At 37.6% G+C, this 19,367-nt stretch overlaps 1 protein-coding gene across 3 annotated transcripts in view; it reads right to left on the bottom strand.

Moving 5' to 3' along the window:
- Positions 1 to 19,367, bottom strand: part of lrrk1 (leucine-rich repeat kinase 1) — a 69,245-nt gene that overhangs the window by 38,350 nt on the left and 11,528 nt on the right. For all 3 annotated transcript variants that reach the window (XM_056736240.1, XM_056736163.1, XM_056736327.1), the window contains 9 exons: positions 15,232 to 15,403; positions 14,616 to 14,795; positions 14,130 to 14,278; positions 9,204 to 9,430; positions 8,862 to 8,989; positions 6,824 to 6,987; positions 3,304 to 3,441; positions 2,112 to 2,224; positions 314 to 384 (listed from right to left, as the gene is read on the bottom strand). In XM_056736240.1, coding sequence (XP_056592218.1) covers positions 314 to 384; positions 2,112 to 2,224; positions 3,304 to 3,441; positions 6,824 to 6,987; positions 8,862 to 8,989; positions 9,204 to 9,430; positions 14,130 to 14,278; positions 14,616 to 14,795; positions 15,232 to 15,403 — 1,342 coding nt within the window. The remainder of the gene's footprint in view (positions 1 to 313; positions 385 to 2,111; positions 2,225 to 3,303; positions 3,442 to 6,823; positions 6,988 to 8,861; positions 8,990 to 9,203; positions 9,431 to 14,129; positions 14,279 to 14,615; positions 14,796 to 15,231; positions 15,404 to 19,367) is intronic.

Raw genomic sequence — 19,367 nt, forward strand, 5'->3', positions numbered from 1 at the left:
GTTTATGACCAATTTTTAAGCATGGCAAATAATCGTACAATTAGATTTACGTCCATCGAACTCTAAATGTTTAAGATTATGAAATAAGATTTAAAGAAAGCTTTTATTTGAAAAGTAGCTAACTATTTTAGTGCATGATGCTGTTACAATAACAATCCACACAGTCTTATCACCGTCACGACATAACATGGTTACCATGCTGATAGTTGTAGTTTTACAACATAACTGTAGCATAACTGTAATGCAGTAATAACATTTTTATTCACGGTGATGTATCATGGCAACAGAAACACAGTGTTTGTATGGACTGTACCTGGTTCTGGGTCTCTTCTGTGCCACGTAGTGAAGAAGGCCAGTTTCCTAGTTTTAGCTGGTTCGCCTGTCCTTCAAAAAGCAAGAAATGTATATTCCACAATCTATATAGCACTTCAAATATTTCTCTGTGTGTAAATATTATAGTATAGCACACACATAAAGATCATGTAAAAGACTAATTTTTATACTATTTTAACTTCTTTTGCCAACTTTGTATTGATATATGTAATAAGCATAAAATATTAGCACACACAAAACTTTCCACTAATTCTACCTTTTTTCAAAGTTTATGATATAGACAGTTTATCTTAATTAGTCCCAAACAACGTTTACTAAAAAAAATGTTACTGTTTATTTAATAAATGAAGAGTTTGGTTCCAAACTGAGATAACAAAATTTTTCAAAGATCTTGTTTTTTTATTGTGGATTCCAATTAATATCAATCAAACTTCAGTTGAAACACAATCATTTTTTTTAAACAGACTTTGAATTTTGGAAGAAAACTCCTCAAATATTCGCCTGAAAATGATTGAAAACTAATCGAAAAATGTAAATGTTGCCTCAGAAATAAACCGTGGTTTTAGGCACTAAAATTAGAATAATAAGCAAAACGTAACATAAAAATAATTGAATCTTATATAGCTACATAAAGATTAACAAATTAATAATAACATGGCAAAAGCACATAAAAATTGCAAACATTTAACGAAAATTAAAAATAAGAGTTAATTTCAAATATTAATAAAACGAAAAACAATAATAAATCCCGAATCTTGGATTAATGTTTTTTTCTGCAATGCATCATGGGTCGAGACGTGCAGATGTATCGGCCAGTCACATTATTCACAGGATTTTGAACCAATTTAAAACCATCAGCATGTCAGCTATAGTTTGAAAAAGGACAATTAATAGTAGTCAATGAATAAACTGCTTTAAGTAAATCCCCTCAAAAAATTGGGTAAAAAAAAAAAATGTAGTTTGTCTTACAAAGCCAAACAGTTGAAAATGTAACTGGCCAATAATTATTTGTTAAAATCATATCATTTTATTTCTGACCACACACAAGATTACATTAAAGGGATAGGTCACCCAAAAATTATGTTTTTTTGGGGGGGGCAATTATCCATTCAATGCTGCCTAAACTAAAATTAAAATCCCATAAAAACGTAGAGTCAAGTGGTTCCACGCAACAATGTTGAGTAGTTTCTACAATTAACAATTTAGTTTTTTTAATGAAAGAAAAGTTGACAAAAAAAATTGTAAATCCAAACCATTCAGATTGTACCAGTAATTTAAATTAATTTAACTCAATATTTATCCTTCTCAATGGTACTTTTTGCTGTTATACATTAAATATATACAGACTTACTGCATGCAAGTCAAAACACAACAAGCAAATCAGAGGAGAGGCTGACATTAGCACAGTTAATGCTCAACGAATGATGCAATAGACATCATATACGCACTTTGTATTACTCTTCTAAACAATGCCAACCCTTAAACTACAACAAGCTCTTATAAACCTTAAAGATAAATGAACACTAAGTATTTAAAGTATTTATCATTAGTGAAAACACTTAAAATAACACTTAATTTAAGACTAAATGCAGTCTTACACAAAGTCGAGGTGATTTAACTTGTATATACAAAGTAGATTCAACAATAGGTCCAATATTATAGGGTTGGGTTTAGTAAAACTAACAACAGCGACGGGTCTTTTTTTTGAGTGTATGTATTTGGTTTACTAGATTTTGAAACACAGCCTACGAGTATATTTGTGTTTGCACTTGACCTACTTTCCCAGTTGGTTTCTGGAGAGGTCCAGTGTTCTGAGTTGAGAGCATTTCCATTTGTTAGGAGCAGGAAGAGCGGAGATTTGATTCCCACACAGCTTCAGACACACAATAGCCTAAAACACACAAACACACACACACATGCAGTAATCTGTGTGAGTCACTCACACATGCAGGTATAAACATGACCCTTCAAAGACAAATTTTCAATCTGGTTTACAAATGTTAATGTGCATTTGTGCAGAATTCTTCTCTTTGATCTCAGGAACTCATCCATGCAAAACTAGAAGTGGCAAAGTGTGTGGTTGCTAAGGAGTTTTGAGTGATGTTGGAGTGTTGCTATGTGGTTGCTAGGGTGTTCTTTGGGATTGATATCTACAGTATGATGTGATGGTTGAGGTCAGACATGTTAAATCCAGCACATCTTTGTATGAAATATTTCCGCCTCGCACTCGAACCTTCTGGTGTCAAAATCATCCTCAGCATTAAAGTTTGACGTTTGTCGAGATTTTCAAAACAAAGCATTAAATTATATTTAACATGAGGTAACATCGTCTCTTCTGCCATGCAGTTTGATCTTTAAGCCGTCTCTCTCACTCCCTCTTTTTGCCATAGCTTTGTGACAACATCTTGACAGCCGCCTTGAGAAAATGATGGGGAAGTTAATGAAAAACTCAACTAATGTAGAACCGTTAGTATCTGTAAACATCCATATGTTCACTTGATAAAGAAACTTTTTTCATTGATTTATTTGTCTCTATAATTTTTAACACAGCACACAGTAGGAACACTGGATGCTCAGATCAAAATGATGCTTGCTATGAGTACGGCGCCATCATGTGGTGAAAATATGCTGGTAGAGATCATTTCTAATTTGATAACATTGTCACTACGACTAAAATGAATTTAGATTGTAGAGGTAAAATAATCTCTTTTTGGGTAAATGTGATGAGAAATCTTTGAGTTCATATTGAGATCTTCAATAATATTGACTTTTGATTGTAGACTTGACAAATCTGAGCTCAGTTTAAGACATAGTTAACATCTCTTCTGAAACTCACATGAAAGACACATTTGTCAGATTTCTGTCTCTGTCTCTCAGAAGAAACATCTAAGACTTGAGCGAAAGTTTACATTCGCTCCCTATTTAAGAGAATTAACTGAGACGTGAAGTGTGATTTTGATGGCGTCAAACCTCCAGCTCAAATATATATGATGGAAGCTCTTTCAGGCTGTTCTCGGAGAAGTCCACCTCCTTCAGATGAATCCTCCAGAAGATGGAGATGGTGTCGGGGAGAGTCTCCATCTGGTTGTTTGAAGCTTTGCAGATTTTCTGTGGGGTAAAATGATCGTGAAATGCTGCAAAAAGTGATCCCACAGTGATACAAAAGCCTTTTACACATGCTGTTATGGTGCTGTAGAAACTTTAATCAACATTAAAGGGGTCATACAGTATGGTGCGAATAGGTGTTTTTCTGTGGCTATGGTGTGTTATTAGTTGCACATGCATGTATTAGACACTCAAAATAGCAAAATTAAAATGTCGGAACGAAAAGATGCATTCTATCTAAAAGCGAATGTTCACCCAGACCTGCCTGAAACGCCTCGTATAACCACATCCCGGCAAATGTACTTCACTTAGTAACATGACTTGACTAAGACCGCCCAAATCTAAACGCAAGTAAGGTAGTCGCACTTGTAAATCTCATTGTATCGTTACAACAGCAGCCATGTCGCATGGACGCTGTGTGTTTCGTTGCGAAAAGAAAGACTCTTATTTTGCCCTGCCAAAAGATGAGACTAAAAACGAATGGTTACATTTTATTTACAACACTGTTCCAGAAAAGTACAATCTGAATGTTCAAGTTTGTGCAGCGCATTTCACCCATGATTGCTTCACTAAACTGGGAGAGATCAAGGTTTTTGGTTAAAAAGTGGGGCCATTCCGACCATTAAAACTAAACAAGGACAGTTTGGCGCGTCAGATTCCAAGCTTGTAAGTATATTTTCATTGTAAAATACTTTGTTACGGACTAACGCAGGTTGAGTTTGTCGTATGTTTGTAGAGGATGTTGTCTGTTTGTGTGATCTGCAAATGCAGACACGTGCGAAACGTGAAAAAAGACAATACAAGTCCCAGAGGTGGGGGACTCGAGTCACATGACTTGACTCGAGTCACAATTTTCAGGACTTGCGACTTGCTTAATTGAAGTGTGAAAATGACTTGACTTTGACTTGAGAGCAAGTGACTTGAGACTTGACTTTAAATGGAAGACTCGACAATGACTTGAACTTTTAATAAAGTAAAGTCATGAAATTAGTCAAAATAATTATTGTGACTCAGCAGCACTACAGCGCCTGTGCCTTTAACGCTGCTCAACTCAAACCGCGCCAAACAAGGTGAAACAGCCAATTACTGTAGAGCAGTTACGATAGAGAGGAAACTGCGGCTTGAAACAGTTGTGGCCGTTACAACGGCGGACAACAGTCGAGCTCCACAGATAGTCATGTTTGGCTATAAGGACTTTGAACTGGACCGTGAAAATAAAAAATTATTTGCCAGATGCAGAGTATGCAACGCAAGGATTTCTGACACGACAACCACAACGTCGAATTTCATCCAACATTACAAGACCCACAAGGAAAGGTAAGAAAGTAATTTCTTTATAGTCAGTGTAATAAAACGATTACTAATATAATGAATTAATCGTTTCTGTTTGTCATAATTTTGCTTTGGTTGTTTTTTTATTATTATAAATGTGGTCATCGATCATCACTGGTAGGCCTACATCTCATCTCATAATCAGATGAATTGGGGAATCTGGCTATAACGGCGTAGCCCGGATTTTTATGTTCTTAAAACATTAAAATCATCTTAAAATAAAGAAGGGCTTCTCTGTATTACATGTAGGCTAATGTCTATATTAAATGCGCGCATGCTCATGTGTTTGTGTGGACTGTGTGTGGAAACTGAATAGCAGCTCGCTTATATACTACATGACAGGCTGACATGGACGCGCAGGTGAGATCCCTTGGATTTAAAAAACTCTTCGGTCATACTGACGAGAATAATTTCATACTTCGAATCTGTTAACTGTTTGCATTTTTTTTATACTCACAATAACAACGAAACGTTTTGTGCTGTAAAATAATGAAATCAGTTCAAATAGAAAACAAATATTCTCAGATTATATATTACGTATGAAACGTGCATATTGCGCGTCCACCGGAGAGATGACGATTAAGCATCATAACTTCATCACTGGGCTATATTAACATACATTTTATTTATATTCTGCAGAAATTAAAAAGATCCGTTCATTTTGATAAACAAGATTCAAGATCGAAGTCAATAAACTAGATACAAATTCCTTAGGCCTACTGTGCACTTTAATGGACAGCAAAAGTATTACAGTATCATATATTTAAAACATATAATAGGCAGATTTTCAGTCATTTGAATTCGATTTTATTATACATTTCAGACTGGATTTCTTTTGTGTAAGCAACACTTTTATTTTCAGATATTAATGTTGCACAGATATGCATATAATTCGTACATAGCAATGTGAATAAGATACATAATGTATGTATAGAAGTTCATCTTTTCTGTGCAAAAATAAACATGTATCTAAAAAATTAACCTCTGTTTATTTTAGTACTGACTTGACTTGACTTGAAACTTATCAGGACACGACTTGACTTGCTTAGGGTGAACCCTTGACTTGACTTGACTTGACTTGCTTGATTAAACACTTGCTTCTAAACTGTGATTTGAGATTTGACTCGAGACTTGATGGTTAAGACTTGAGACAAGTCCTAATAATCAGTAATAATGTTCCAACTAGAGGCAACACATGTCCTGTTTATAATGGGGTTTACTGTCTTTGTTGAGTCGCGACGAGACGTGGCGTAACACTGGTTGATCAAGAAAGCGCTGGCGTTATTTATTATGTTACCATTCCTTGCTGTAATGCGAGCTTGTTTCTAGCTCACACAAACTTTGTATGATGTATATGGTTGTTTTAAGCTATAGTTTTTAACTATTTAACATCATATTTTTATTTTAAAACCATACCAATCCTTTACATCCTGCTCAAGTCGCGCTGGGAAACTTGATGTAGCAGATTGATCATCTTCATTTTCTGTATTAGATTCAGGCTCGAATTGATATAAGGAAGTACCGATGACATTTTATCACTTGTAAGTAGAATTGCTTTCTTTTTAAAATTCCCTCATAATCTTCAGTTAAAATCTGAAAATGCTCTTCCGCCCTAAGATCACTATCCATCTCAAATGATGTAAACTAGACGCTTGGCCGGAGCATCCGTTAACTCCTCCCCATCAACTCTCAGTCTGCTGCAAGTATCATTTCAAAATGCAATCGCCGTTTTTATCACATCCAATCAAATCGCAGGGAAAAATACAAGCCACGCCCACTAATTTTCTCCTTTGAAATTCCTTTTCTCTCGTAAATGTGTCAGAAAACGGGGACTGTAATGCCGCAAACCATAACTTTTACCTCTCTATCGCCACTTCTGTTCAAATCATGAAACTGCAGATACCTTTACGTACTGTACCCGACAGCTCAATTTATAATCTAGATAAAGAGAGTTTCCTACTCTGATTTTTAGGTACTTGCCAATAACTTAACACAATTAAGTTTTTAGCTTTATTATGCAGCAAATGATAGAGTAAAACAGCACGAGACCCACCAGAGGACAGGCCCAGGGGTCGGGGAAGCCGCTCAGTTTGTTTCTGCTGACATTGAGACTGTTGAGAGTCTTCAGACAGTGCAGTACAGGAGACGGGAGATCCGTCAGCATGTTGTCCGATACGTCCAGCTCCTGTAGTTTACGCAGACCTATCCAGTTAGTGCCTGGAGAAAAAAAACAGACCACTATGAGTCTGCTGTATACACATCAAATCATTTTTATTAATATTAAACAGAGGCCGCCATGAACTAAAAGTATAAAAAGGTTATGTGCTGGTTGAACGTGGTCATGTGCTTGTTTAAACTGGTCATGTATTGGTTTAACATGGTCATGTACTGGTTTAAGCTGGTCATGTATTGGTTTAACATGGTCATGTATTGGTTTAACATGGTCATGTACTGGTTTAAGCTGGTCATGTATTGGTTTAACATGGTCATGTACTGGTTTAAGCTGGTCATGTATTGGTTTAACATGGTCATGTACTGGTTTACGCTGGTCATGTGCTGGTTTAAACTGGTCATGTGCTGGTTTAAACTGGTCATGTATTGGTTTAACATGGTCATGTACTGGTTTACGCTGGTCATGTGCTGGTTTAAACTGGTTATGTGCTGATTTAAACTGGTTATGTGCTGGTTTTAACTTGTCATGTGCTGGTTTTAACTGGTCATGTGCTGGTTTAAACTGGTCATGTATTGGTTTAACATGGTCATGTGCTGGTTTAAACTGGTCATGTGCTGGTTTAAACTGGTCATGTGCTGGTTTAAACTGGTCATGTGCTGCTTTAACGTGGTCATGTACTGGTTTAAACTGGTCATGTGCTGGTTTAAACTGGTCATGTGCTGCTTTAACATGGTCATGTGCTGGTTTAAACTGGTTATGTGCTGGTTTAAACTGGTTATGTGCTGATTTAAACTGGTTATGTGCTGGTTTTAACTTGTCATGTGCTGGTTTTAACTGGTCATGTGCTGGTTTAAACTGGTCATGTATTGGTTTAACATGGTCATGTACTGGTTTAATCTGGTCATGTGCTGGTTTAAACTGGTCATGTGCTGGTTTAAACTGGTTATGTGCTGGTTTAAACTGGTCATGTGCTGGTTTAACCTGGTCATGTGCTGGTTTAAACTGGTCATGTGCTGGTTTAAACTGGTCATGTGCTGATTTAAACTGGTTATGTGCTGATTTAAACTGGTTATGTGCTGATTTAAACTGGTTATGTGCTGATTTAAACTGGTTATGTGCTGGTTTTAACTGGTCATGTGCTGGTTTAAACTGGTCATGTGCTGGTTTAAACTGGTCATGTATTGGTTTAACATGGTCATGTGCTGGTTTAAACTGGTCATGTGCTGGTTTAAACTGGTCATGTATTGGTTTAACATGGTCATGTGCTGGTTTAAACTGGTCATGTGCTGGTTTAAACTGGTCATGTGCTGGTTTAAACTGATTATGTGCTGATTTAACATGGTCATGTGCTGGTTTAAGGTGGTCAAGTGCTGGTTTAACATGGTCATCTGCTAGTTTAAACTGGTCCTTCAAGGCCAACAGAACATACCCCTTCCTTCTTCCTTTTTTTTGAAACAGGGTATTCTAAATCGTGACCTTAGTTTTCGAAAAGAAAATGATTCCCTCACCCTCGTGTCTTTAACACACAACTCACTTATATTACTGCTTAAATTTATATATTTTTTTAGACATTCTTCTCAGTAAAAGCAGAACTGCCATTGTATTAAATTAAATCTTATATTTTCAGTAAGAGCATCATTTTTAAACTACACTTTTAAATGCAGACTCTTATGAAGCGACATAAAATAATAAAACAGCACTTCTGAGATAAAGTAAATTAAACTCAAAGTGACAAAAGAGAAATGGGTTTTGTTTGCTTCACAAATGAGGCCAATTGAAAGAGTGCAGTAAAATGAAGAGTCGGTGCAATGCCATGAATCTGTCATGAATAAGTGATGGAGAAGTGAAGAGTGTCTCCTCAGAGATTACTACTAGATATCACCTGTGCCAGGATCAGTGTCTGTGTGTGTGTGTGTACCGTTGGGGATGTTAAAGAGACTCTTCAGTTTGTTCTTGGCTGCAAAAAGCCGCTGAATGTGTCCAAGGTGAAGCAGACCGGCCGGGAGACACTCCAGCTCATTCTCACACAGATTGACATGATTTAATCTGCAGAAAAACAAAATACAACACCCGACCTCACTTCTGATTTCAATACGTCAATCATTTCTCATAGACACCAATGAGATCAAGAGCAAATAGAAAATTGGTCATAAGTCTTATCTAAAAAAAAAAAAAGTTGTCCTCAGGGAGGCCTCTAACAAACTCTTCCAGGAAAGATATCAAAACCTTTTGAATCGCTCGTGTGTGTGTTTTTACGGACCTGCTGCAGATGATCTCTTGAGATGATGTCGGGGTGGGTAACTCTCGGAGCAGATTGTGAGAGAGGTCGAGCGAGCGCAAGTTAATGAGACCCCACGGCACCACAGAGGGAAGAGACGTCAGACAGTTATGAGAGAGATCCAGAACTGTGATCCGAGACGACACGTCCATGAACCAATCCAGATCCAACCAGGGCAGCTTCAGACACGACCAGTTGACATGCAGAGCCTGTGAACGATGACATCACTGAATCAAACAGTTTTAACAACGCTAGCTCTCAACAACAATCTATACGCTGTCATTGTTAATGTCCACGCCATTTTTTTTGGGGGGGGGGGTGAAGAATAGAGATGATTTACTGATGGGATGACAGCCCTATACACTTCCAATGAAAAAAACACAAAGGGATCAATAACTCATCGCACACATCCTTTAGTGTGTTGCAGTCAGTTAGTGAGAAGAGAGAAAAATTACAAAACAATTCTGTATTAATAATAATATATTCCATTCCATTCCATTTTCCACCGCTTATCCGAACTACCTCGGGTCACGGGGAGCCTGCGCCTATCTCAGGAGTCATCGGGCATCAAGGCAGGATACACCCTGGATGGAGTGCCAACCCACCGCAGGGCACACACACTCACTCACGCACTCACACCCTACGGACAATTTTTTCCAGAGATGCCAATCAACCTACCATGCATGTCTTTGGGGAGGAAACCGGAGTACCCGGAGGAAACCCCCGAGGCACGGGGAGAACATGCAAACTCCACACACACAAGTCGGGAGCGGGAATCGAACCCCCAACCCTGGAGGTGTGAGGCGAACGTGCTAACCACTAAGCCACCATTGTTCTATTTTTAAAATTTCAAACAAAACTTTAATGACCCCCAGAATATTTTCTTCTGCGAAAATGTAAGGGATATACAAACAGCTGGTTATTGTGGAAGAAATAAGCCCCGACTGTGTGATCAGACTTTCCGTGTGGAAAAGCAGTTTACTTACAGTTTTAAGGTAAGAAAGGACGTTCAAATGTCATGAACAGACAAATTGGTTTAATCATCTTTAAATATAATGTCCTATATGTAATTAAAATACATATTTATATTTAATTTGTAAAAAAAAACTGTCAAAATGATTTGCTGCATCAGGGTTACAGTGTGTTATTAGTTTTAAGGGGTCGTTACCCGGGAATAACGAACCTGCAAGAGTCGCGACTGGCCAATCAGAATTAAGCATTCCAACGAGCCGTGTAATATACGAAATAACAATATATCAAACGAGAGCTCTGTTATTTTGTTTTCATTTTTTCTCTTTATCATTCAAAACTCAGCAGTATGACTGCTGTAGTCAAAATGAAAAAAATATAAATAACTCATCTTAGGCGTTCAGACTTGACTTCATTTTTGACTTCAAGAAAAAGTTGACAAAGGGGCTTCTTAGGTAAAAAAAAAACGCTGGCAGCGTTTGGTTACAAATAGCAGCCCAGACGCCATGACTTCACAGAAATGTTGATCTTTTTTCAACCTCTAAAGATGCTCTGAACTGCAGAAAAAGACGCCAGCACTGGCGTTTAAAAAAAACGCTCAAGACGTTTTTTGAAAACACAGTTTACTCGATAGGATTATAATGTAAAAAAAATGCTAGGAGCTTCAAAAAAGTAGTCTGAAAACTGCCTTATTTTATGTTTTTCCATGCATTTTTGTGCATTTTACAAAAAATCCCATATTTACTGGTGCAGTTGGCCTTGCTGCCAAGTCCTTTCTTTCCAAGTGTAATGGAATTTCGAATGAATGAAAAATAATGGGTATGGCTTAGTCTTTCTCTGCGATTTGATTGGATGTATAAAAACAGCTGTTGCATTTTGAAATATAAGCGGCAGCAGACTGACGGTTGAAGTGCAGGAGTTAAAGGATGCTCTGCCGAAGCCGTTTAATGCCGTCTTTATACAGGCGAGCTAAGGCATCTAAAGACGCAATGCCGCATGAAAACCGATAAAAAATATGCCGGCTCTGACCCTCCTCAGAACCTAGTATCAAAGGCGACTCTGATGCATCTCAGCGTTAGTGTAAATGAAGGTGCATTAAAGCTGCTCTAAACTACGTCATTGTCATGTCAGCAGAAATCAAGAGAGTAAATAGAGAGTGCATACTGCAGGAGTTATTTAAATAGCACTCGTGTTACTTAAGTGGATGGATCTGCGCAACATGTGCATGAAGTCGAACACATAATAAATCACAAACTTAACATTACTCTATAATGTGATTAGAGTGTGTGATTTTCTTACCGTTTACCTCAAAACAGTCGCATCATAATGTAAGTGTGCTTCGGTCCAGATCATAAAGTGAGGACAGTAGGAGTGGGGACAGTAGCGCTTGTGCACAGATGCCCGGCCCTAGGAGCGTAAATGATTTTCATCGAACTAGGATTTAAACGCAATACGAAAAATATAACGACAAATGATTTTGTCGTTATATATCCAAAATGATCTCATTGGGGACAATATTTCATACACGACAACGATCTGGTGACATTTACTGTAACACCAGAACTGTTCATTTATTTGCTCGACAGTGAGTTTCTGGTTCTTTGAAACAACTTTTGGCAATACAATATGCAGTGAGGTGCCCGATAAGAACAAATTTCTATGAGTGTTTGTTAACTAGGAAATTCATTTAAAATGTTGCAATTATAGCCTAATATTGCTTTTATACTAAATCATGCATTGTTATTATTAGTGTCAGTACTGTTATTTTTTTTGTTATAGCCTTTAATTAACAGCATTATTTTATTACCATATTTTTAATACAGTTCTTATGTGCTTATGTTCAGCATTATTTCACATTATTTAAATTTCCTGTGTAAATGCATTTATGCCATTTTAGAGCCGCATTAACGGTCTGTGTAAATACACATTTGTTGTCGCTCCTTTGCAGTGTAAAGAGGCCATAACATCCAGTACATCATTTAAGATGGATAGTCACTAGGGTAGTGATGAGACAGTTATCTTATGAGAAGAGACACAACACTAGTTTCACCACAACGAGATGAGACAAGATTTTTTTACTTTTTTAAAGAAATCCTAAATGATGAAATATATTCACCTTAAAACACAAAGTGCAGAAATTGTAGGCATTATAAAATCAACATGCAGTTTATGAAACACATGAAACTTCTATTTTAATGAATTATATTATGTATTGATACTTTCTTTTGCAGTATTTACATATTGTTTGTCACAAACTCAAATGACAGGAAGTAATTGCACAAAATGTGTGCTTTGTTTACTTAACGGGTGTAGCTTTTAGTAAAGAGCTGTGGTTGTTCTCTATATGCTTTTGCATAGTGCTCGTGTTAGTAGATGTGGCGATCATATCCCAATGTCCATCTTCCTTCCTCCACTGACTGAACACTCATTGCCTTCAGAGCCTCCCAAAGCGCTGCTGGCAAAACGAACCGCAAACACTAGTGCTTTAATGCGCGAGGTGCTGCAGACTTGGGAGACGCGCGGCAAGGTTGAAACATGTCCGTCTCGCGCATGTATACATAGAAAAACTGTGGAAAGTAGCACTGCGCAATGGAAAATCACATGGGCTACTTTTGTTACATACTTTGTGCAGTTATTAGTGTGTTCTGTACAGTAATGATAACAGGTCACACCACAATGCGCATTAGGGCTGCAACTAACGATTATCTTAATTGTCGACAAATCTAACGATTATATTTTCGATAAATCGACTAATTTAACGATTTGTTTTTAAAGTAATCCAATAAAGACTTTTTCGGTGAATTTATTAGTTCTTTGCCAAACTTTCCAATAAATAATAAGTTCTAATATTTTCTGACATTATAAAGCATATCATCCTAATTGTGCCATATCGGTTAAATCCTCGCATTAGGCATCGAATGACTTAAAAAGTGCTTTTACGGTGGTTTCATGATGGTTAGTCCTATATGAAGCTGAGGAGTAACTTAAGCAGGGTCACAATCTACAAAGGTCCACATACACGAACTTACACTAGTACAATAGCGTTGATGTAAATCATTAATGTAAAGCGTAGTGTTAAATTTATTTATTAAACATTTATTATCAAAGTCTACATCTACGTGCCAATCTCTGTCCATTTATGTTTGCGTGCTGTGATGATCCTCCATTCACGAACTTACTGCGTCTGAGGCTCTCTATCGCTGTTTGTCGGGTGAATACTTTCACTTATAAAACGGTCAGTTCTGGTCTTTGATTCTGATTGGCTGAGCTGAGCTCTAAGCCGTTATAAAATACCCTGATATATAACGGCTGACCGCACCACATATCATTTTATTTACTTTATTTTATGAAACCTTGCAAAGCATATGGAGTAACCGTTTTATAAAAGCAATAAGCCACACAAAGCAGTGGGTTACAGTGCATTTTATAACAGCTACAGCTACAGTAACCCACTGCTTCTTGGGGCTTATTGCTTTATTGTTCTGCTGATTAACGTACACACGCCCGGGAACAGAACAGAAACTGCCATTACAGCAGATATTTTACGCATGTCGTTGCAGCCTTAATGCGCACTCACACAAATGCTTCCAGATATATTTTGAGGTCGCACAGGTTAAATTTAGGGAGCAAATGAAACTAAAATGGTGCAAATATCGAGCCCACCACTCCATCGCGCCAATTGCATAAGGAAATTGTGTTCTAGCGAGACCAGTGGGATCTCGTGCGACTTCTCAGATCTTCTCAGAAAAAGAAATTCACCCACATTGATAAACTATTTACAATAAACGCTGCAATATCTCATGAAAAAATAGCCATTGTAAAAAAAAAATCACTGGGACTTTAAAATCCTTTACTGCATATTGTGCACATATTCCCTCCAGACATCACTTCAATATCTAAGAGTGAATGGAGTTGTGAAGGAGTGAAAAGGAGTCTGACCTGCTGTAGTCTGTTTTCTGCAGGTGTGTCTCTGTCCTGTAGGTGGCGCTCTCTGAGCAGCTGTCTGCAGAAATCTTTGTGATCCATCAACGTGTACGAGGAGAAACCGGCTCCATTCCTCAGCAGAAAACACGCAATCTCTTTATCACCTTACAGACAGTGATGAGAAACACTCAATAATGAACAGGAAGAACCTTCTCCACACAGATGAAAGAGGAAGTGTGTGTGTGTGGGTGTGTGTTGGATAAAAGCGGTTCACGTTGTGTAAATTTCCTTGCTTTCATTTTCAGGTCATGTTAATGTTTATGGCATTTTACATGTTTAAAAAGTGAATTATATTACGCTGACCTGACATTAATTTCAATAGAATGTTACACCTATTTGTTTTGGTGTAAACAAACATTTCATCGTTCTTAAATATTGTATTTGCGTGATTGGTTGAGAGATGTTCTTTGTATCAATCACAGTTAGCAGAAGCGGCAGTACCTGCTCGCGCTGCGGCGTATAGAGGCAAACCAGTGATGATGGCAAATTCTCCAGAATGCACAGCGCAATCGTCAGCGTCAGCGTTATATGACTCGACCAGCATCTTCACCACCTCCATATGACCCTGCTGACACGCCGTAGCCAACATCCAGTTCAGCAGCTCCTTACGGACACATGGACCTAAACCGCAGCGAGAAACTCATGTCAGATCGGTCTTTCAGGGATAGTTGAGACAAAAACTAAAATTCTATCATCATTTATTAACCTTCATGTTATTTCAAACCTGTTTTGAGCTTTTTTCCTCTGCAGAAAATAACAGAAGATATTTTGAAGAATGTTGATAACCCAACAACACTGAACCCCATTGACTTCCATTGTATGAACACAAAACCACTGAGACATTTCTCAAAATATCTTCTTTTGTATTCCACTGAAGATAAAATTCCCATGCAGATTTAAAACCCCACTAGAATTATTAAACACAGAAAGTAAACTATCCTTTTAAATGGGAAATAATGCCAACAACAAATGGTTTGAGACAGTTCTACTAGGATTTCTGCTGTTTACTCTTAAGGAAATAACCGAACACAGAATGTTTGTATTATTATTATCTCACGTGGTATGGAGTCCAGCAGTTCTCGGACCACCATCTGATGTCCATAATGTGCAGCCAGGACGGCAGGGTTTCCCTCAGCGGGGTCCTGTGGAACTGAAACTCGTGCATCCTTCAGTAAGAAGCGCACGCTCTCTGCATCACCATTCTGTGTGGCCACGCTCAGCAGCTCCAGCTACACAAACACACGAGACAAGATGCGCTGAAATCGGTGATGGTTTGTGTCTGGACTAGTAGCTAAAATGATCCCTTTATAGATGAAACGTGGAGAGAGTGTTACCAGAAACAGTAGACTCATTTCATACTACTGACATTTGAGACAGATTAATTCTTATTTCAAACACTATTTAGGATGGATAGCATGTGAATTGGGACACAAAGTGCTGAAGTATATGTGTGCTTTTTGTCCTAACTTGCTGTACATATACTCTATATTCAGGTATACTGCATGTGTATGAATAAAGCTCTTACACACACTAGATGGCAGTAATGGCACATTGTCTAATGACACATAAAGGATAGGAATTATTATATTTATATTATATTTTTATATTATATTAATAATTAATTTTGAACTAAAAAATTAAATAAACAGTGAGGTCAAAATATAGATATATTCTTTTTGAAATTATCCCAAAGATGTAGGTTTGACTACAATGCAGAATTGAAAATAGACGATTGAGTTACATTTTTATAACGCACCTGTTGTGAATGTCAAACGGGCTTAAAAGCGTACTTAAAGTTTAGTAAACACTTCCCCATTTTAATTCTGGCTTACGGCGCCCTACAGACGTGTGCTTTTTTTCCAATGACCTCTCTCCATCTCTGAATCACTGGTTACAAATAAAGACGCGAATGACAAAAAGCAACACACCTCAACATTAATGGCTACAGTAAATGTTCACAATAACATTACTCACAATATTTTCTGCATCATGTTGAAACTATAATTTAAAACATAGATTTGATCAACTGGAAAAATTAATGATAACTAGAAACTCGCTGAAAGGTTTGTTAACCGATGGCGCGTTAGGAGCCATCACAGTCCCTGCATCAATCACTCATGAGCTCATTACAGACATGTAAGTGTATTTACAGGAGAGTATTACTGCACTCACACACTCACTGAGCCGTCTACAATCACCTTACAGGCAACAAAAATACAACCTGCAAACAATGACTGCTTCCTTACAGAAACAACAAAAGAAGATAATGGCAGATAGAGTGCAAACCAGTGAAATATACAACTGTGCAGATGTAAGGTAGAGCAAAGAGCTTATCAGTCTGTTTAAAGTGACAAAGAGAGCAGGCTTTGTTTAACTCTCTCAGAAGAGGTAGTTGATCAATCCATTACAGTTTGCTGTAAACGAAAACAGTGGGGGAAAAAGCATAGCTAGCTCTTAAAGGGAAAGCAGCATAACACATATATCTGTGTGGCAAGGGGGGCGTGGTTTAGCACGGTCTGCGGCAGAGGGGCGTGTCGGGAGAATGACGGTGAGTAAGCAGATCAACGCTATAGTGAAAACACCTGCTTCTCGTTCTAGTAATTGGCGAGAAGACGCATTTAAGGCACGAAGGAGGAAGCGAAAGGCAGAGAGAAACCAGGCTGGGAAAACAAGTGTTGGCTGTTGGAGAAAGACGAGGAATCGAGGTCTATCCAGACAGACTGAAGGAATCGTCACCACAAAGAGTTTGTGTAAAACGTAGTGGGCGTGCAACCCGGAAGTATTGCAATAATAAAAAGTGTTTACGTTTTCCCAGCCACGCCGACCCCGCCTCCTTTCTTCCTCAAGCTTGAACTTTGTTACAATCTGTTTTGATGCACATCAAACAACAAAAAACGCACTCGGACAAAACACACTCACTGCTCCTGACTGATCAACTTTAATAACTTTAATAAGGTTTGATCTTTATTTCAGTATACTGTGTTTAATCGTTTAGCTATTATATTAGAATTTACATATTTGGGTGAACTATTCCTTTAAATCACACAGTATAGGATACTAAATGTATTGGATTTGGTTATGCTTAGAAAAAGGTACCATGGATATTCAATATAAATCTATTTAAATCAGCCGTTTAACTCGTTTTCGACAGGTTAGAACAATAACCTCGACTACTAAAGATAGTTTCGCAAAGAGCTTGCCAGAACTGACTCCTTTTAAAACCATAACAAGAAATCGGAATCGCTCGATGACATGATCAGTAGGGATGCACCGATACCATTTTTTAAAGACCGAGTACGAGTACAGATTTTTTTATGGAACTCACCGAAACCTATAACCGATGCCTGTATAATGTACAGTTATGTTAATAAACCAGTTACTTAAATTTAAGTGCTATTTTTTTATTTACATTAAGTTTATGATAAGTAGCCCAATTTAACTAGCACTTTTACTTCAGTTTGCTAAAGTAATCAATATACTCTGTGGTCGAATTATAAAAAATTCGAGGGGGTGGTGCGGTAAAATGTGAGTGTATTATAACTTGTTCAAGCCAATCACACTTTTATTCTGATGGGACGCCGCAAAGAGCGGTTATTTCAGTTCACCGGCTTTTATTTTGACGGATCTCCGCAAATGGTGTTTGTTTATGTATTCGTGTCCTCGTGCATCAAAACGCTGGCTATGAAAGCTTCACAAGCACAAGGCGTTCAGGTTCAGTACACGCAACCACACCACCTTTTCACACACAGTCACACAAAACAAGCAGAATACATATTTAAACAGCATCTGGATATTTTGTTAACTGTTACGCTAGCTGTGAGCGGTTCAGCGCTAATTTCTTGTTAGGAAATAATACATTTGCCAGATTCCATTCCCTTCCAAATTCAGTTTTTATGCCTGGATTCCGTCCTTCCTCGATTCTGTCCGCATTTCCACATTGCAGCGATCATAGGGATCAATGGATGTCACGTGAGGTATCGGTCATTGGTATCGGTGTGTCATTACGAGTACGAGTACATGAGCTTAGTATCGGGCCGATACAGATACTGGTATCAGTGCTTCCGTAATGACCAGCATATTGGGCAATATTATCTCTAATACATTAGAAGCTGCATTTATTAGATATTATTTACTAGAATAATATTGCTCGTTCTATAAACACCATGCTGTGCTGTCTTTTACCTTTTTTGTTTTTTTCAGTTTTTCAACTGTAAAGCTGCTTTGGAATAATACACATTGTGAAGCGCTATATAAATAAAATTGAATTGAATTAGTTTTTCCAGTGTACGTTTCCATCAACAAGAATTTTATCTGAAAAATATGACATGACACAATCTATCACAAATCAAAGCCAATCAGAACAGTGTGTGGACAACTACTAATCGTTTTCATATTCTTTCACTCACAACACATACACTACATATTACAAAGATTTCTCTAAACATTTTATACCTTCTACTGTTTTGATGTCGGTCAAAAAGGACTAAGGATGTTCAACTCAACGAAAAACATGTAGCTTCTACTGAGCCGTCAAGATTACATAAAGAGACCGAGGTAATTCAGACTAAATCTACTGAAGAACTGGGACAAGATGACTAAGATGATTTCCTAAGAACTACTTTATAAACTGTGAGTGTAAAATAGATTCTGTGCTATTTAAAGGTATATTTAGAACACTTTGTACCGCAGACTATTCACGGCAATGTTTTCGAAAACATCCTCAATATACAGCATTTACCACAATGGCCTTGTCTTCACATACATGATGGGCAGGTTTTAGGCGTAATGAGTTTTCACTGTGTGTCTGCAGAAGTGAAAATCAAGCAACCAATAAAACAAGCAACCATTAAACACTTGTAATTTTATAACATTGGGTCAGTTTCACGGTACTATTCACCTTTTATTTAATTTGTTTACGATGCAAAAAGTGACCCAATAAATTGAACTGACACCCTTATCAAAGCACCATTCCACGCATAAACCTCATTAACCTATAATGCCTAAACTTTTTAGGAGTTATCCTAACGCTTCACTTCTTTGAATGTCTTACTTTTACAGCACATGAAAGTGGAAGTGAAAGTCTGCTAACAAGAAAACTAAACACTGAGCAAAGCCTCCGTTAATCTAAATGAAGTTTAATGTAAAGAAAACCCAGGGCTTAAAGGAGACTTCATATGAAAACCCCACTTTTTC

The sequence above is a fragment of the Triplophysa dalaica genome, chromosome 1, assembly GCF_015846415.1.
Source record: "Triplophysa dalaica isolate WHDGS20190420 chromosome 1, ASM1584641v1, whole genome shotgun sequence".
Lineage (NCBI taxonomy): Eukaryota > Metazoa > Chordata > Actinopteri > Cypriniformes > Nemacheilidae > Triplophysa > Triplophysa dalaica.